The sequence below is a fragment of the Aulonocara sp. 'chitande type north' Nkhata Bay genome, linkage group LG4 (genome assembly GCF_057382095.1).
Source record: "Aulonocara sp. 'chitande type north' Nkhata Bay isolate Kocher_YH1m ecotype deep benthic linkage group LG4, A_spYH_male_GT1.1, whole genome shotgun sequence".
Taxonomy (NCBI): domain Eukaryota; kingdom Metazoa; phylum Chordata; class Actinopteri; order Cichliformes; family Cichlidae; genus Aulonocara; species Aulonocara sp. 'chitande type north' Nkhata Bay.
In genome coordinates, this window is record NC_141347.1 from 26,765,872 (window position 1) to 26,780,683 (window position 14,812).

The following is a 14,812-nucleotide window of genomic DNA, read 5'->3' on the forward strand; positions in this document are numbered from 1 at the left end:
ATCTCACCGCTTCCCGCCTCCTTCTCTCTTGCTCTCGGAGGCGGGCCCTCTCTCTCTCTTGGTCTAACTGGTTCTGTGTGGTGAGCTGAGGCGGTGTGGGAGGTTGAGGAGGCTGCTGAATGGCGGGAGGCTGGGACTCCTGCTGCACCGACTGCTGCTGCTGCTGTTGCTGCTGCTGATGTTGTTGTTGTGACGGGGCTTGAATGTGTGGCTGCTCAAGACGTCTGCGAGGCTCATCGTGCATCCTTCTGCTTTGCTCCATGACCTCCTCTTCATCCCGACCTCTGGAAAGCAGAGCAACAGCCATCAGTCAAACGCTCAGCATGTTGCTGAAGGGGGTTCATGGCTGCATAAGCGATGTCCTCACATATACATGTGGTGCCCTGCTGGACACTTAAAGCCCACAAAAACAGGATCATCACAAAGATTACTACAAAAATGTATTTATTTTTAAAAAGAGGGTGTTAGGACCCTTATTATTTACTGGACTATTCCTAATTCATGAGCAGTTCAACATCTACAATAGATGAAAAATTAAAAGCTCGTTCAGTGGCCTCTTGCATGAAAAACATCAGACAGAAGTGGAGGGTCGACAGGCTCATGATTAATGATATTCCATGATAACCTTGTCAGATCTGATCATTTTTAAATCAATTTCCTCTGCTACTGTGCCCTTTCAGTACACTTTAATCTCTGTGGCTGGTGCAGTCACAGAATATGACCACAAGAGGGCATACGATATCTTTAAATCCAGGAATTCACACTGTGTATTAAACATCAAGCAGCTCAAACAGATATTTGCAGTCATTCAAATTCATTGAATGACTGCACATTGCTATACACAGTTAACTATAATATACTTTATATTATTCTGTCATGACTTTTTCAAGCAGATATACAATAAATACGGGACACGAATCTCCTCAATCACTGCTGCTTTTTGCCCCTTTTGTATTTGTTACTGACGATCTCACCGTAGTTTGTCTTGCTCTCTGCGTAGCCTGTCTTTTTCTGCCTGCTCAGCTTGGGCCTTCAGGGCCTTCTCCCTCTCCTCTTTCTCCCGAGCAGCACGACGGAATTGTTCAAAACTGTCACTCGAGGATTTCACTGCCGATAAGGGCGTAGACGTGGATTTTTGTGCCAAACTGGCCCACGAGCCCATATTCTTCAGTTTCACATCCTGAGGAACAGACACAGAGAGATCAAATCAAAAATTCTGGTAGGTGGAATCCTTTTGGGCTACAATCAGATGTATATAGAGGTATGAGTTACTTTTATAAACTGACTCTTGCACCCACCTGTACCTTTTTGGGGGCAGAAGGAGCCTTGGACTCCTGCTTGAACTTCTCCTTATCTTGCAAAGAGGTGGGTGGCCCACTGGGCTCAGCGGAGCGGATAACAGGTCGCGAGCCTTCCATGGACTTCACATCTGCTCAACACAAGAAGAATCAATATCCTGCACAGTTTCTTAATTCTTAATTTCATTTTGGGGGGAAAACATTAAGGAGAAGTAGTTAGGGAGCTCTTACTCTGTTGGCTGTGGCTTGGTTGACAAGGCTTGCTCTCAGGATGTTTATGATGATCTGGTCTCATTGCAGGATTAAATGGCTCCCCTCTCATCACTGGTGATGGAGGAAGTTTCTCCTCTTTTAACACACCTTGGGTCCCAGGGGCCCTTTGCTGCATGGCAATCAAATTGAATCAAAGTCAGACCTTATTCGAGCCTCGAACTCTGCCTCAGTTAAAAACAGTTGCCAACCTGACAGAAATGTTCTCACCTTTTTAGGCTGCATGTTGTGAGGTGGAGACTGGTGCGACACAGGTGGATACTGGGGAAGTTGGGGAGAATTCATCATGAGAGGGGATGGGTTGTCTCTCATATGACCTGTAAACAGTAGAAAGGGAAATAAGATGTCTGCAAACATGATTCATTTGGGAAAAAAAAAAAAATCCAGGTAACAAAATATATTTCTGTCCTATTTCATTCGACCAACCTGTGTTATAAGGGTCAGGCTTGGTCGGGCGAGGGGAGGGCTGCTCTTGCTGCTGCTGCTGGATAATCTGTTGTGTTTTATTGGTGGGCATGGACGCTTTGTGTTGTGTTCCCTGGGACTGAGGAGGGAGTATGGGACAATGTTGGTAGTTCACTTGCTGCTGTTGTGGTTGCTGTTGTTGCTGCTGAGTATGTTGCATGTGGCGGGCCTGGTGTAAGGGCATCTGTTGGGACAGCGTCTGATGTGACGGGGCTGACTGAGCCTGGGACTGAACAGGGTGCTGGGCAGGAGCCAAGGTAGTCTGAGACGAAAGCTGAGATTGTGTCTGAACAGACTGCAGGAGTGAAGTCTGTACTGGTTGTTGCTGCTGCTGACGAGCCTGCTGGGTCTGACGCGGTTGCTGAAACTGCGGTAGGAATAACTGGTTAATTGGCGTTGTAGACACTGGCTCTTCATCATCCTCCAGCAGCATCTGGGGTGGCTGAGAAGACAACAAGCCTTGGGGTGTGAGTGTTGGGGGGGATATAGGCCGCTGGTGCAGAGGCTGAGTAGAGTGAAGAATCTGTGAGGGGAGTTGGTGCTGTTGTGGCAGTGGTGGTGGTGCTGTTGGCTGGGGCTGAGGCAGAGGCTGAGGCTGGAGCTGCTGCAGAGGTGGCTGTTGCTGCAGAGGTGGCTGCTGCTGCAGAGGTGGCTGCTGCTGTTGCTGCGGCTGCTGAGGTGGCGCTGGTTGCTGAGGGGGTTTGGGATGAAGAGGGGCTGCCTTGTGACTGGGCCGAGAAGGCTGCTGAGGCATGGAACTGTGTAAGGCTAAGGGTAGAAGACGCAAAACTTTATTAGCGTGAATTTGTTGGCAAAAATACAATTTTTAGTATATGTGCTCTATTAGAACATAGGTTTAATAGGAAAAAAGTGAACTAGTGGTCATTTTGTAACCTGCATTACAACTGTAGGATTCCGTAGAGGAGAAATGCAGTTGTAGCTTCAAAAGCAATAGCAACCTAGGTAGTTATCAGGACTAGAGTCATCAAACAATTGGCCTCTGCATAAAACCTTACCTGGAGATGGGAGGACGGAATGCTGGTTGAGGAAAGGATGTGTCTCAGGGGACACTGGCCCAGCAGAATGAGTGTTGAGGTGAGAAGGTGCAGGTGACGAGGATGCGTTGCCTGTGTGGTGGGACATGTGCATGATGGGCTGACCAAAAGGTGGCAGGGAGTCAAAGCTCGTCTCCAGTAACTGAGAAGACTCGAGAGGAGCAACAGAGGGCGCCATGAAGCCTGCAGGAGATGGCTGGTGGTGGTGATGGTGCTGCTGTTGCTTCATCTGACTGCTGGACTGAAGGCCTGCAGCTTGAGACTGATGTGTAGCCTGAGCGGGTAGAGTCTGAATATGAGAATGTGTCTTCCCCTTCCCCTCCTTTACAGCATGGTTCTTCTTTTTCGGCTGTTTTATCGTTCCTGGGAAAATAAACATGTACAAACATAAACATTTCATACTTTTCTCTTTTTTTTTTTGGGGGGGGGGGGGGGGGGGGGGAGATTATGTAAATCTGAATGCTCATATCTGGAGTAACTCACCTGGCACCTCCACTTCACTGTCTGAGCTGGAGCCACTGCTGTCTGAAGAAGATCCGGTCTTTTTAGAGGTAGCCATGGGCTCCATAGTCTTATCAACTACAAAACAATGCACATGTTCATACATTTCCTGATTTCATAGTGATGGTAAATGGCAGAATTCTGAATGTTTTCTGTCAAGACTAAGTTTTTTTTTTTTTAAATAGATTTGGAGTTGGTTCCGATGTTTGTTTTTACTATAATTCATACACTGGCTTACCTGAAACCCTTTTCTTCTTGCGGAGGCAGGAAGACACATATCTCTCTAGTTCACGCAGAGTGGAAGGCTTTAGCGTCTCAAAGTCAATCTCAATCTCATCAGGGTTTGAATTTTTGAGTGAGGGCTCTCTGGACTGGATAATGTGTACTACACGGCCAAGCTTGTCACCAGGAAGCTTGTTGATGTCCAGGCTTAGCTGCCTCTTCTCCTCATAGGTCATAGGTTTGCACTTTTCCCCTGTAACTGATGACAGAGTGGCTCCCAGGTCATCTTCCAGACTAGGAACAGGCTGCAAGCTGGCAGGTTTCATCGTCTCCTTTTTGCTACAGAGGCAAAACACAAAAATTTACCAATGCTGACTAAGCTCTAGTAAATCAGTCACCTTTTCGAAATGGTAAAAACAGAAAATACATACCTACAGCTAATCAGTTACAGCTGGAGACTAAAACTCTTAACATGAATAAAACTGTCCACTCAAAGTTACCTAATAAGCTGGATTACAACAATCAACAATTAAGACTCATAATTTATAAGAAGATAAACTATGTAATAAATGTCATAGGATAACCAAGCCTCTTGGCATTTATTGAAAACATAACAATAAGCTGTATATAAAATGAAGAAAGGGTAATTAACAGATTGTGAAATGTCAGGCTGACTGCTTTATAAAGGTTTTGTTCAAGCTTTAGGAGACCGCTTAATACCCACCTGGGTTTCTTCTTGGGAACAATCTCTTTGTTGTTATTGTTACTGGTCTTAATCTTCTTAGACGGCTGCGAAAGAGGTGTAGCATCCTGGATCTCATCGACAGGCATGCTTCCTTTCCTTTTATGCTTATCCTTTTTCTTCTCTTTCTTTTCCTTTTCTTTTCTCTTTGGTTTGCTGGCTTGTGGTTGGGAGAGGGCAGCCAGCTGCTCGTGGACAGCCTTCAACTGCATACAGAAATTAGATCAGTTGTCAACAAAAGTTTTCAGGGTGTGGACAACAACTCAACTGAATTTTCTTAGACAACCGACCTGTTCCTGTAACTCTGCCAACCTCTGGGCTCTTTCCTCTTCAGAGTCATCAGTGGAAGACTCAGACTCAGAGGATGAGTCACTGGAGCTGTCCGAAGATGAGGCGACGTGGGCCAGAGGAGGCTGAGGCTTAACAGGGGCAGGGTGATGAAGTGCAGGAGCTGGGGCAGAAACTAAAGGCTTGCTCTCTGGTTCATCTGGCATCTTGGCAAAGCGCATTTCAAAGACATCCTACAAATGAAAAGAAGCAAGCATACTATCAAAATTGGTGTTTTACACACACATACATTAGTTGGGCAGGATACTAACATATTAATGACTTCTGCTCCCTGTTCAACTGCAGCATGTGAGACTTGATGATTTATTGCAGTGTTATTTTTTATTTGCTTTTTTTTTTTTTTTGCAGAGGAGCCCTGTATAAACTAGCAAATAAATCAAATAATTCCAAAACAAAAAATTAAATTCAGTAGAATGCAATCAGAGATCAGAACGGCAGCAAAACAGCCTCCCCTTATATTGGATACTTTAAGGCTAGTAAAACTCTACATAGATCAACTTTTTGCCTTGCATCTTTTTTAAAAATGTAACAATAGCATGTACGTACCTGTAGTTTGCGAGCCATGGCTACCACCTCATGGTCTGGAGGATTATATTTGTAGCAGTTGGAAAACATTAATCGCACATCAGCAGCAAACTCCTGGGGATCCCGGTATTGCCTGTTCTCCAGCTTGGCCTATTAAATACATCAAGGGTATTAATTACTTGCCATCAAAAAATGCCCCCTGTTTAGTTTCTCTGAAAATATGTGTTTTCTGCACACCTTAATGGTGCTGAGGTCCATTGGATGTTTGATGATATCATGATAATCATGTAGTCCCAGTGCATCCACATCAACTGGTTTGTAGAATGGCCAGGCATAAGCAGCATGTTTCTTGGACAGCATCTCTCTAACCAGACTGGCGCAATACCCCAGCTGGTCCTGTGGTTTGGGGCTATGACCTCCACTCGGTCCGCTTAGTCCCATCCCCAAGCCTATGTGATGCTGAGAGTCTGGAGCGTCCTTTTTAATCTTCGTAGGCCGTGCGCTCTCTCGCCTGGGTAGTGTCTTCCCAGACTTAGATTCTGCTGGCGATGACTCACTCAGCTGGTCATTTGCAGTAGGCGTTGTAGTGTCTGCTTTCCTTTTTTGGCTCTTTCTTGGCTGGATAGCAGTAAAACAAGAAAGGGAATTAAGCAGTTATTATATCTTATCTACATATGTCTGATCCAAGCATGGTCAAAGATGAGTCTTCATGCCCAAACATTCATCCATTTGTCAAGTACACTCACTTTGGTCATGGTCATGGAGGTCTGCAGCATTGGGGCAGTGCTCTGGATTGTTGCTGGGGGAAGAGAGGTCTGGGAAGGGGGAGGCACAGAAGTCATTACAGGAACTTGAGGTGGGCAGTCTGACTGACCCAGGGAGAATGGCGCTCCGAGCTGTGGTGCATGGCTGGATAACGCTGGGGGCACATGGCCTGCCAGGGCCTGCATCAAAGGCTGGGGAGGTAGTGAAGGCGGACCCTGCACTGGTCCTCGAGTTTGGAGCCCTGTTGGGAGGGCTGATAGGCCACGTGTTTGAGGAGTTGTTGACAAAGGATCCATAATGGCCCCGGGTTTCAAGTTTAGACCTGGATGTGAAAGAACAAAACGGTTGTTTTCTCATGAAAGTTTTAGATTAAAAACTCTTCTTGCATATAGAATCAGAAACAAATATCGGAGTTTTGCACACTCTCTCTGGTCTTTATAATAATGTAGACCAAAGAAATGCCTATCCATGTGCACACCGAAATGTGCAGCCACACTGAAGTCAAATAGGGGTAACATGATTACTCAGAGGAAAGAAAAATGTTGATTCATTGAGTGCCTTTTTAAAAGGTGCATTTTCTCAATCCTTTAATATAACTCAACTGAAATAAATAAATAAAGAACCCTAAATATACAATCTTAAAGAGGAAAAACTAGGAATACATGCTAACTGGTAGAAATTAATTTTAGAGACCCATACCTCCCTCTCTCCGGCCTCGGCCACGTCCCTTTCCTGTCATGACAACAATCTCAGTTTCTTCCTGTGGCATTTCTGAGACTTTCTGGAGGAAAACCTTCTCTAGAGCCTCAGCCATTAACACTATATCATCGCCAGGCTGCAAAGGGAGAAAAACAGTCTTAGTTCAAGTGGAACAACTTCAGAATTATTGCAACGTTATATTGATAAGGCTCTGTTGTACAACTATGTACCTTGTTGTATATGTAGCAATTGGTAAACATCGTGTTGAAGTCTTGGATACATTCTTGGGCATTCCAGTAGTAACTGTTCTCAAGCCTTTTCTTGATTGTTCCCATGTCCATAGGGGTTTTGATTATTGTGTAGTAGTCCTGAAATGGTTACAAATAAGTTGGTCAGAAAAAACTCAAGTGGAAACTCTTCAATGCAATCTGGTTCTTTACTAAAGTGAACCCCTTAACACCTCCTGTATTATATTTGGCACTTTTATATCATCATTGTCAGCCCCATCACGAAAAACCAAAATAAATTGCACAAACAAAAATTTTTTATTTAACTAATTTTAAAAAATGTCAGAAGGTTCAATAAATGTTCAATTTCTGGCAAACATTTCATTATTGTGGCTTGAGAGATGACTGATAATTAATGATAATAATAATAATAATAATAATAATGGATTGGATTTTATATAGCGAGATGCATATCATTAAACATGATTACTCAGGGCTTGGAAAAAATGTGGATTCATTAAACTTAAAAAAAGAAATGGCTTTTCAATTGGATGATAAATGTAATTAGATTGAAAAACAAAATAAATAAATCAACATAAATGAGTCTGCCACAGTTTTCTGGGGACTAAATTTAGATCTTTATAGAGGTGCAAAAGGAGAGTGGTGTGCTGAAAGGCAAAGCAAAAGAATAGCATACAACACAGTAACTGTTTAATCCCAGTTATCTTGCTCTGATTGTTTTGTGGAAGCCAAAATTGTAAATTAAATTTAAATTCCATTAACTACAGATTATAACAGCTGAGGATGATATAATGTGCGTGTGTCTAATATGACTTCATACTGTGCAATGACAAATGCAACAATCTAAATGATAAAATAGAAATAGAAAAAAAGAGCCCTGCTACTCTCAATCTTGCATATACATGCAGAGAACAGCTCTAGTCAGTTTGCCTGCATTTATAAATCATAAAAAAGTACAAATAAGTAAATACAGGACATTAGATTGTGTAGAAGCTGGGCTGATCTATGAGACATCTACTCAGTCCATGAAATCTTGGAGAAATCAAGCATTTTATGTTAAAACAAAGCTTACAGGCAGGTTGAGTTTCAATGCATCCACTGGTGCATGAAAAGGCCAGGCAAACTGGTGCTTCCACAGGGTTTTCACAACCACTTTCAGCAGGTACTGTAGCTGATTGGTCTGGCGCTTTGGCCTGTTGGGATTGATGTATTCTGGGGGTGGGGGGTTACACTGTTGCTGAACCTGCCCCTGGCTGCTGCTGCTGCCCGACATCTGCGCTGTGTCCAGGCCGTCACCCATTCTGATAAGGCAGGACCTGGGCTCGGGCCCTGGAGCTGAAGCAGGGGCAGGGGTAGAGGTAGTGGTGTTGGCAGGACACCAGTTTAATCTTGGCCCCGGCACAGACTCCACTGACAGAGCACTGCTGATCCCATTGCACTCCTCACTGGACTCTCTAAAAACAGAAAAGAAGAGTAATTAGCAAAACTATAAACAAAGTCTTTGCTAAACTAATGATTTTTGTTACACAGCCAATAACATTTTACATTTCAACGCAAAGTTTAGTTAGACCCCTTATACCATGTTTACAATCAAATAAATAAAATAGCTGCAAGGCTAGTGGTATACCGGCCATTTAATCACAACACAATGAGTTAGTTTCTTCTATCAGTTGAAAAAATGTCCACTTTGTCAGCTCTGATTGTGAGTAGAGGATGAAACATGCACTGTAATGTTTACACAGTCATATTAAAAATAAGACAAAGTTCCCAGTGATGATTTCATTCAGAAAATCTGGCCTTGAACCAGAACACACTGTTGGCGGGGTGAATTTTTTAAAGATCCTTCATAACTGAATATGTTAAATACTTTATCTACTTTGGTATAATAGGGAAGAATTAGTATTAACTGTAATTAAATGCTATGACAGACTTGGTAACATGGAAAAAAGCAAAAGTAGTAACTGGTGTTGCAGATGTACATTAAACTGAAGCTCTCCCTGGCTTCCAGTCTTTGTTATATAGATACTTTTGGCTAGTTTAAATGTACAAATGATTACAGAATTATAAAAGCCTTCAAAGTAAGACTACACAATCCTCATATTTAAATAGACTGTGAAACGCGCAGTTCAACCCTGAAATGCAGAAGGTTTGCCTTCAAAGTATTGCAACAATGTTTCAAAACGTCTAACTTTTACTTTAATTTCTGGTTCGTGTCACAATTTTTCACAAGTTGTGCTACCACTCAGCAAGCAGTTAGCAAGTATTTACAGACAAAAATTAATAACAACAGCCAACTGTGGAAGTCTTCTGGCTACCAAAGCAATTATTCAGTTTTCTTTGCATTCTTTGCAACCCAGCAACAATTAGAAAACTCCAAGAAGCATTGCCAGCAATGCATGTTTTTCCTTAGCAAAGAGTGGTTGTATCGTGTCCAATATGGCAGACATTCTTAAGCCATCTTCTAATGTTGTCAGGATATATAAATCTCATATGAACTAACGTGGTTAAAAAGTAATAAACAAATGTTAGAAGTACCCTTCCTTTAACTTAATGGTATCATCTTAATAAGCTACACCATATGATTGTTACAAATGCATATACAGTTTAATATGGATTTGCACCCTTCCTTATCCCGTACCACCATCAGAATCAGAATACTTTATTGATCCCTGGGGGAAATTATTTAAAAATACAAGTCACCATCCACACATGGTGAGGGGACGGGTTGTGACTAGAGTTTTGTCCAATGTGAGAGTTACTGTGATATTATACTCTGATCTAGGGGTACTGTTCACAGTAATACCGGAATAATGTTAGGCAATGATAAGAAAATGAAATATCGCGATAGAATATGGGTAAACGCGCATGTGCAGTGCCTTTGTTTTAATACGCGCATGGTGGAAAAAGCATGGCGGCAACGGAGAATGAGAAGGGCGAAAGCGGATTGTTGAATGAAACAGATGAACCAAAAATGGTGCAACTTCAGTGGTATGGAACTGGTTTGGCTTTCGTCCATCAGATACACACCAAAGCACATTTTTTGGTAGAGCATGCAAGCAGGCCGTTTTTATTACCAAACTGTTTTTATGTGGTACATGCTGCTCAAAAATCTGTCAAAAAATGTTTTAGTACGACTTTGCTAAGCTACGAAGCCGCACCGCTTCATGGATTGTTGGAGCATTATGGCTACCGTAGTCAGGAACCTCGCGGAGTGATACGTACTGTGCTTCAACATAATATTACCGTATTGTGTGTGGATAACCTCTTTTTAAATTTTGTGGATATCCTGAGCATAACCAGGTATAATATGTCGGCCAGTTTCCACTGGAAATGCCTTTTGGTTAAACTGTCAGCAAGAAATTTGCATTTGCACTGTTAAATTTGTATATAGCTTTAATGCACATAAAAAACAGCTGCTTGTTTAAGTGAAAATACATTGATGGGGGGTTTTTTGCACTAATAAAGTTGCGGAGTTGTAAAGTATTTTGTCTTGCGTCAATTATATCGTCAGTGATATCGTTATTGCAAATTTTCAAATGTATATCGTGATAAATATTTTTGGCCATATTGCCCTGCCCTACTCTGAACTACCCAGACACAGAAAATTGCACCTTTTTAACCTGGCACAGTTCTTGCCTTTTCTTTTGCTCTATTATTTTCTCACTTTTCTTTGTATCTATTTTTGAGGTAGATAAGTAAATTGTCCCTGACTATATGTAACCATGGCAGCAACAGACGTAATGTAAAATACACCTAGATCTGCAAATCATTGACTAATCTACTGGGGATTTTGTCAGCATAAGAATTGACCACATGATTTAATTTCCTTTATGGTTTCAAACTGTTAGTTCAGTGAGTATTATGACATAGTTCCACCAACTCACAAATTTTCCTCTCAACCGAAAGAAGAAACACTACTCAAATGAAAACCAAAAACGAACTGTCTGAATTTTACCATAACAGTTTCTCTATCTGTTAATAGAAATGTTATTTCCAAAAAGATATCACAATCAGATGCATTAACTCATGATTGATCATAGAAAGTGTATATTATGGCGTACTATATAAAATAAGAACCGTCTACTGATGTGAATTCAATAAAAATCATAAACTGTTTCAGTTTTGTTTTTGTGTGTGTGTGTTGTTGTTGTTGTTGTAGTAGATCTTTTGTTCCCACTCTGTCTCAAGACCTGGGAGTGCTTTTGGATGTGAGTGGGCAGGGGGTGGAGAGTAGAGGAGAATTAGCGTCATCTGGCAGCCGAGGGACTGTGTGTTCCACCGCACGCTCAGTCCTACATAATGTACTCTCTCCCAGGCAGTCAGGGACATTACATTCAAATTACACACAAAGGCTGTTAAGACAACAGTCCAACTAAAAACCAATCTAGACTAACAGAGTAAAAATACAACAGCAGCAGTATTCTGGGGGAAAAATACTGATCATCAGATTGTGTATTCAAGCTTTCCAGTCTGATACTCTGAAATCCGCCTTCAAAGATAAACACATGCACACACACAACTATATGGATCTGTGACTAATCTCATTCTTGGTGAGTCACTTTCTGAGAAGGAGGAAGCAGTTTGCACACCACATGATCACTGTGTTGCCCCCCCCCCCCGAGGCACTAAAGCACAGTGGAGAATCTGAATAACTGCCAATATGTTGAATGACCACAACCAATAACACATAAAAAAGAAGCAGTACTGGTCCAGGTGATATGGTACATTTGTAGCTGGAGGCAAAAGTACCATACCCTGTGAATAAGACCAAATAAAAACAAATTTAAAATAAACAAAGCCACAGAACTTGTCTAGACTCAGCACACCGATGTGCAAATCAAGCCAAGCAGGGATTAATTTACTAAACACTAAAATACAATTTGTTTGTCAAATGATCAAAAATAATATGAAAGGTTGTGGTAGACAATACACGATAAAACATTATATCACAATATTCAAGGTCATCTCCAAAAATGACACCTGTGATGATGCAGATACAACTTGTGCACCGCACAACTTGCAGAACACATTTTTGTGTTCTGCTTTAGTGATTGTTGGACAAATCATCCTTTTTGTGCATGATTTCAGTCTACTGACTATCAGATGCCATTCCTGACTAATGATGGAAACCAGAACGAAAATCAAACTTATTGTCATGGATATTTTGTACACCAAAAGCACATGCAAGCTTTTTTTCTGCACTTTCTACACTGTGCTCAGAGAAAATAATGTTGCAATGATGCTGAAAACCTTTGGAGACCTCTCTCGCCTCTCTTCCCCCAAGAAAATTATATGTAAAAGTTTGCAGTTATTACAGCATTATAAATAGTTGTAAAGACTATTATGTTGCTTTTTTCAGAATCAGTATTATCTTCAGCTACAGTACACTTTTATGTTTGCATCAGCCTTCATACAATCTCAATCAAAAGTTTAAGACCACTTGAAAAATTGCAAAAAAAAAAAAAAAAAAAAAAAAAAAAAAATCATACTTGATGCAAGAGTTTCCATGAGATGAGTGGGAATATTTCTCTAAGTGGTGAAGATGGCCGCACAAAAGGCATCTACTGTCTGGAACTGTTGTTCATTTTTGTAAACTTCCCCTGTCATCCATACCCGAAGGTTCTCAATTAGATTTAGATCAGGGGAACATGCAGAGTGGTCCAAAAGACTGATTTTATTCTCCTTGAAAAAGTCCCTTGTCCTGCAGGCACTGTGTACTGTAGCACTGTTAAAAAAACCCAGGTGTTATCATACAGACGAGGGCCCTCAGTCATGAGAGATGCTCTCTACAACATTTAGAAATAACCAGCAGCTGTTTGACGGCCCTGCACCACCTGAAGTGCCGTTGTTCCACTGAAGGAAAAAGCACCCCAGACCATGGCGCCCCCTGAAATGTAGGGCGTAGAAAACATCTCAGGTGGAATCTGCTTTTCATGCCAGTAACGTTAGAAATCATCAGGACCATTCAAACGGTCAGTTCTGTGGCGTTCAAGAAGACACGGCCTTTGAAGATATTTTTTGTTTTTGAAGCCCTTCAGTTTCAGGTGCCGTCTGATGGTTATGGGGCTGCAGTCTTTACGGACAGCCAATTAGATCCTCTGGCTCAGTGCTGGCAAAATTTTGGGGGGTCTTCCACTTGACGTTTTTGTTCCATAACCCTTAGGGTCATTTAAGAAATTCCAGTAGACTGTGTTACTGCATCCCAGCTCAGCAGTAATGGCACATTGCGGGAGACCTGGTTTATATAGCTCAAAAACCCGACCACGTTCAAAAAGGGAACATTTTTTTGCTTTTGCCATCAGAACGTCATGACAGTGTGACTACATGACACAAAATGACAATGAAGCCTCATTTTTGCACAGATTTGGCCTTTTAAAGGCATGTGGTCTTAAACTTTTGATCAGCTGTAAAACAGCCTCTCTCAATGTTGTTTTTAATAAATTGCATGCTCAGAAAAATGTTTTGTCTCACTCCCATTTCTTAATGTTGCATGTTGAAACTCTGCTTGGAACCTTGTTAAGATCCAATCAAGCAAAATATGAATGTTTGCCATTTTTCAAGTGGACTTAAACATTTGACTGTATATGTCTAACTGACCTCCCTATCAGGGCTGAACATAAGCTATGATCACATGAACTCCACTCAATCTGAATTCGCTAGATGATCACTTGTTCTGTTGTCACGTTAAATCAGAACGATCTGACATCACACAGGTCAGAAGACAGTAAGCAGGTTAACAAAGGTTAATGCCCAATTTGACTGCATCCAGCATTTGCATGCATTCCTGTGAAATAGTGTCTTTGAAACCTAAAGGCTGCAGTGAAATTGGCTGAAATGTTTTGCCATCTTCATTTGCAGAACCATCTAGCTCAACAACATAAATGAAACACCATTTTAAAACATTGGCTGTAGTCTTAAATTTTTCTCAACAACACCTGGGAAAGTTTAAATCAGAATCAGAATACTTTATTAATCCCGAAGGAAATTAGTGCTGTCTACGACTATTTTTCTTTCCCTGTCTGGCTTTAAAAAACACAACAGTATCACTAGATGTGTAGAAAATCGCAAACATTAAAAGAAATATTTAAATCCGAAGACTGAAGATGCCTGGCAGACTAAATGTCACAGGAAAACAATTAGCCTAGTAAAACCAGAATAACAACATGTGGGTAAGTTATCTGGACATCAGAAAGATCATCTTAGATATCCTGTTCTGACTGTCATCATGACACATTTACAATCACTACTGTAAACAGGTGGGTGTTATGTATTTGACAATTTGCCAAAATATCTTCTCCTCTACATGCTAATAAATGAACATTAGTCTTATATTGTCTCATGACCTTTTTTGGATACTGTCAAGAACAATCAGTACAAATGTGTCTACTGAGAACAATATCATTCATGTTTATGTCAAACAGGTAAGTATGTAGATTTCTAGTTATTGCATTTTTTCCAGGCCTGAGCTTTTTGTCTACATCCTTACTTATTACTACAAGCGCATTATAATACAATGTTTCCAGGAGATGTTCTGAAAGCATAAATGTCATGTAGATCTCTTCACTCAAACATTGCAGAGAGCAACAAGCCTCATCTCTAGTGTTTTTAAAAGCTCCTTCATTTCACCTTTCTTGGCATCTCCAATTCACCTATATTGGTCAATTTACCTAATAT

The 14,812-nt window shown here is 41.3% G+C and overlaps 1 protein-coding gene across 4 annotated transcripts in view; it reads right to left on the minus strand.

The window, feature by feature from the left end:
• The window catches only part of brd4 (bromodomain containing 4), a 34,883-nt gene that overhangs the window by 236 nt on the left and 19,835 nt on the right, over positions 1–14,812 (minus strand). For 3 of the 4 annotated variants that reach the window (XM_086289518.1, XM_086289515.1, XM_086289514.1), the window contains 17 exons: positions 8,211–8,592; positions 7,121–7,258; positions 6,891–7,026; positions 6,173–6,513; positions 5,664–6,044; positions 5,448–5,576; positions 4,844–5,074; positions 4,536–4,759; positions 3,828–4,150; positions 3,572–3,667; positions 3,050–3,451; positions 1,995–2,801; positions 1,779–1,885; positions 1,530–1,680; positions 1,299–1,429; positions 975–1,180; positions 8–284 (listed from right to left, as the gene is read on the minus strand). In XM_086289518.1, the coding sequence (XP_086145644.1) occupies positions 8–284; positions 975–1,180; positions 1,299–1,429; positions 1,530–1,680; positions 1,779–1,885; positions 1,995–2,801; positions 3,050–3,451; positions 3,572–3,667; positions 3,828–4,150; positions 4,536–4,759; positions 4,844–5,074; positions 5,448–5,576; positions 5,664–6,044; positions 6,173–6,513; positions 6,891–7,026; positions 7,121–7,258; positions 8,211–8,438 (4,308 nt within the window). In that variant the 5' untranslated portion in view covers positions 8,439–8,592. The remainder of the gene's footprint in view (positions 1–7; positions 285–974; positions 1,181–1,298; positions 1,430–1,529; positions 1,681–1,778; positions 1,886–1,994; positions 2,802–3,049; positions 3,452–3,571; positions 3,668–3,827; positions 4,151–4,535; positions 4,760–4,843; positions 5,075–5,447; positions 5,577–5,663; positions 6,045–6,172; positions 6,514–6,890; positions 7,027–7,120; positions 7,259–8,210; positions 8,593–14,812) is intronic. The other variant, XM_086289517.1, reaches the window with a different exon arrangement.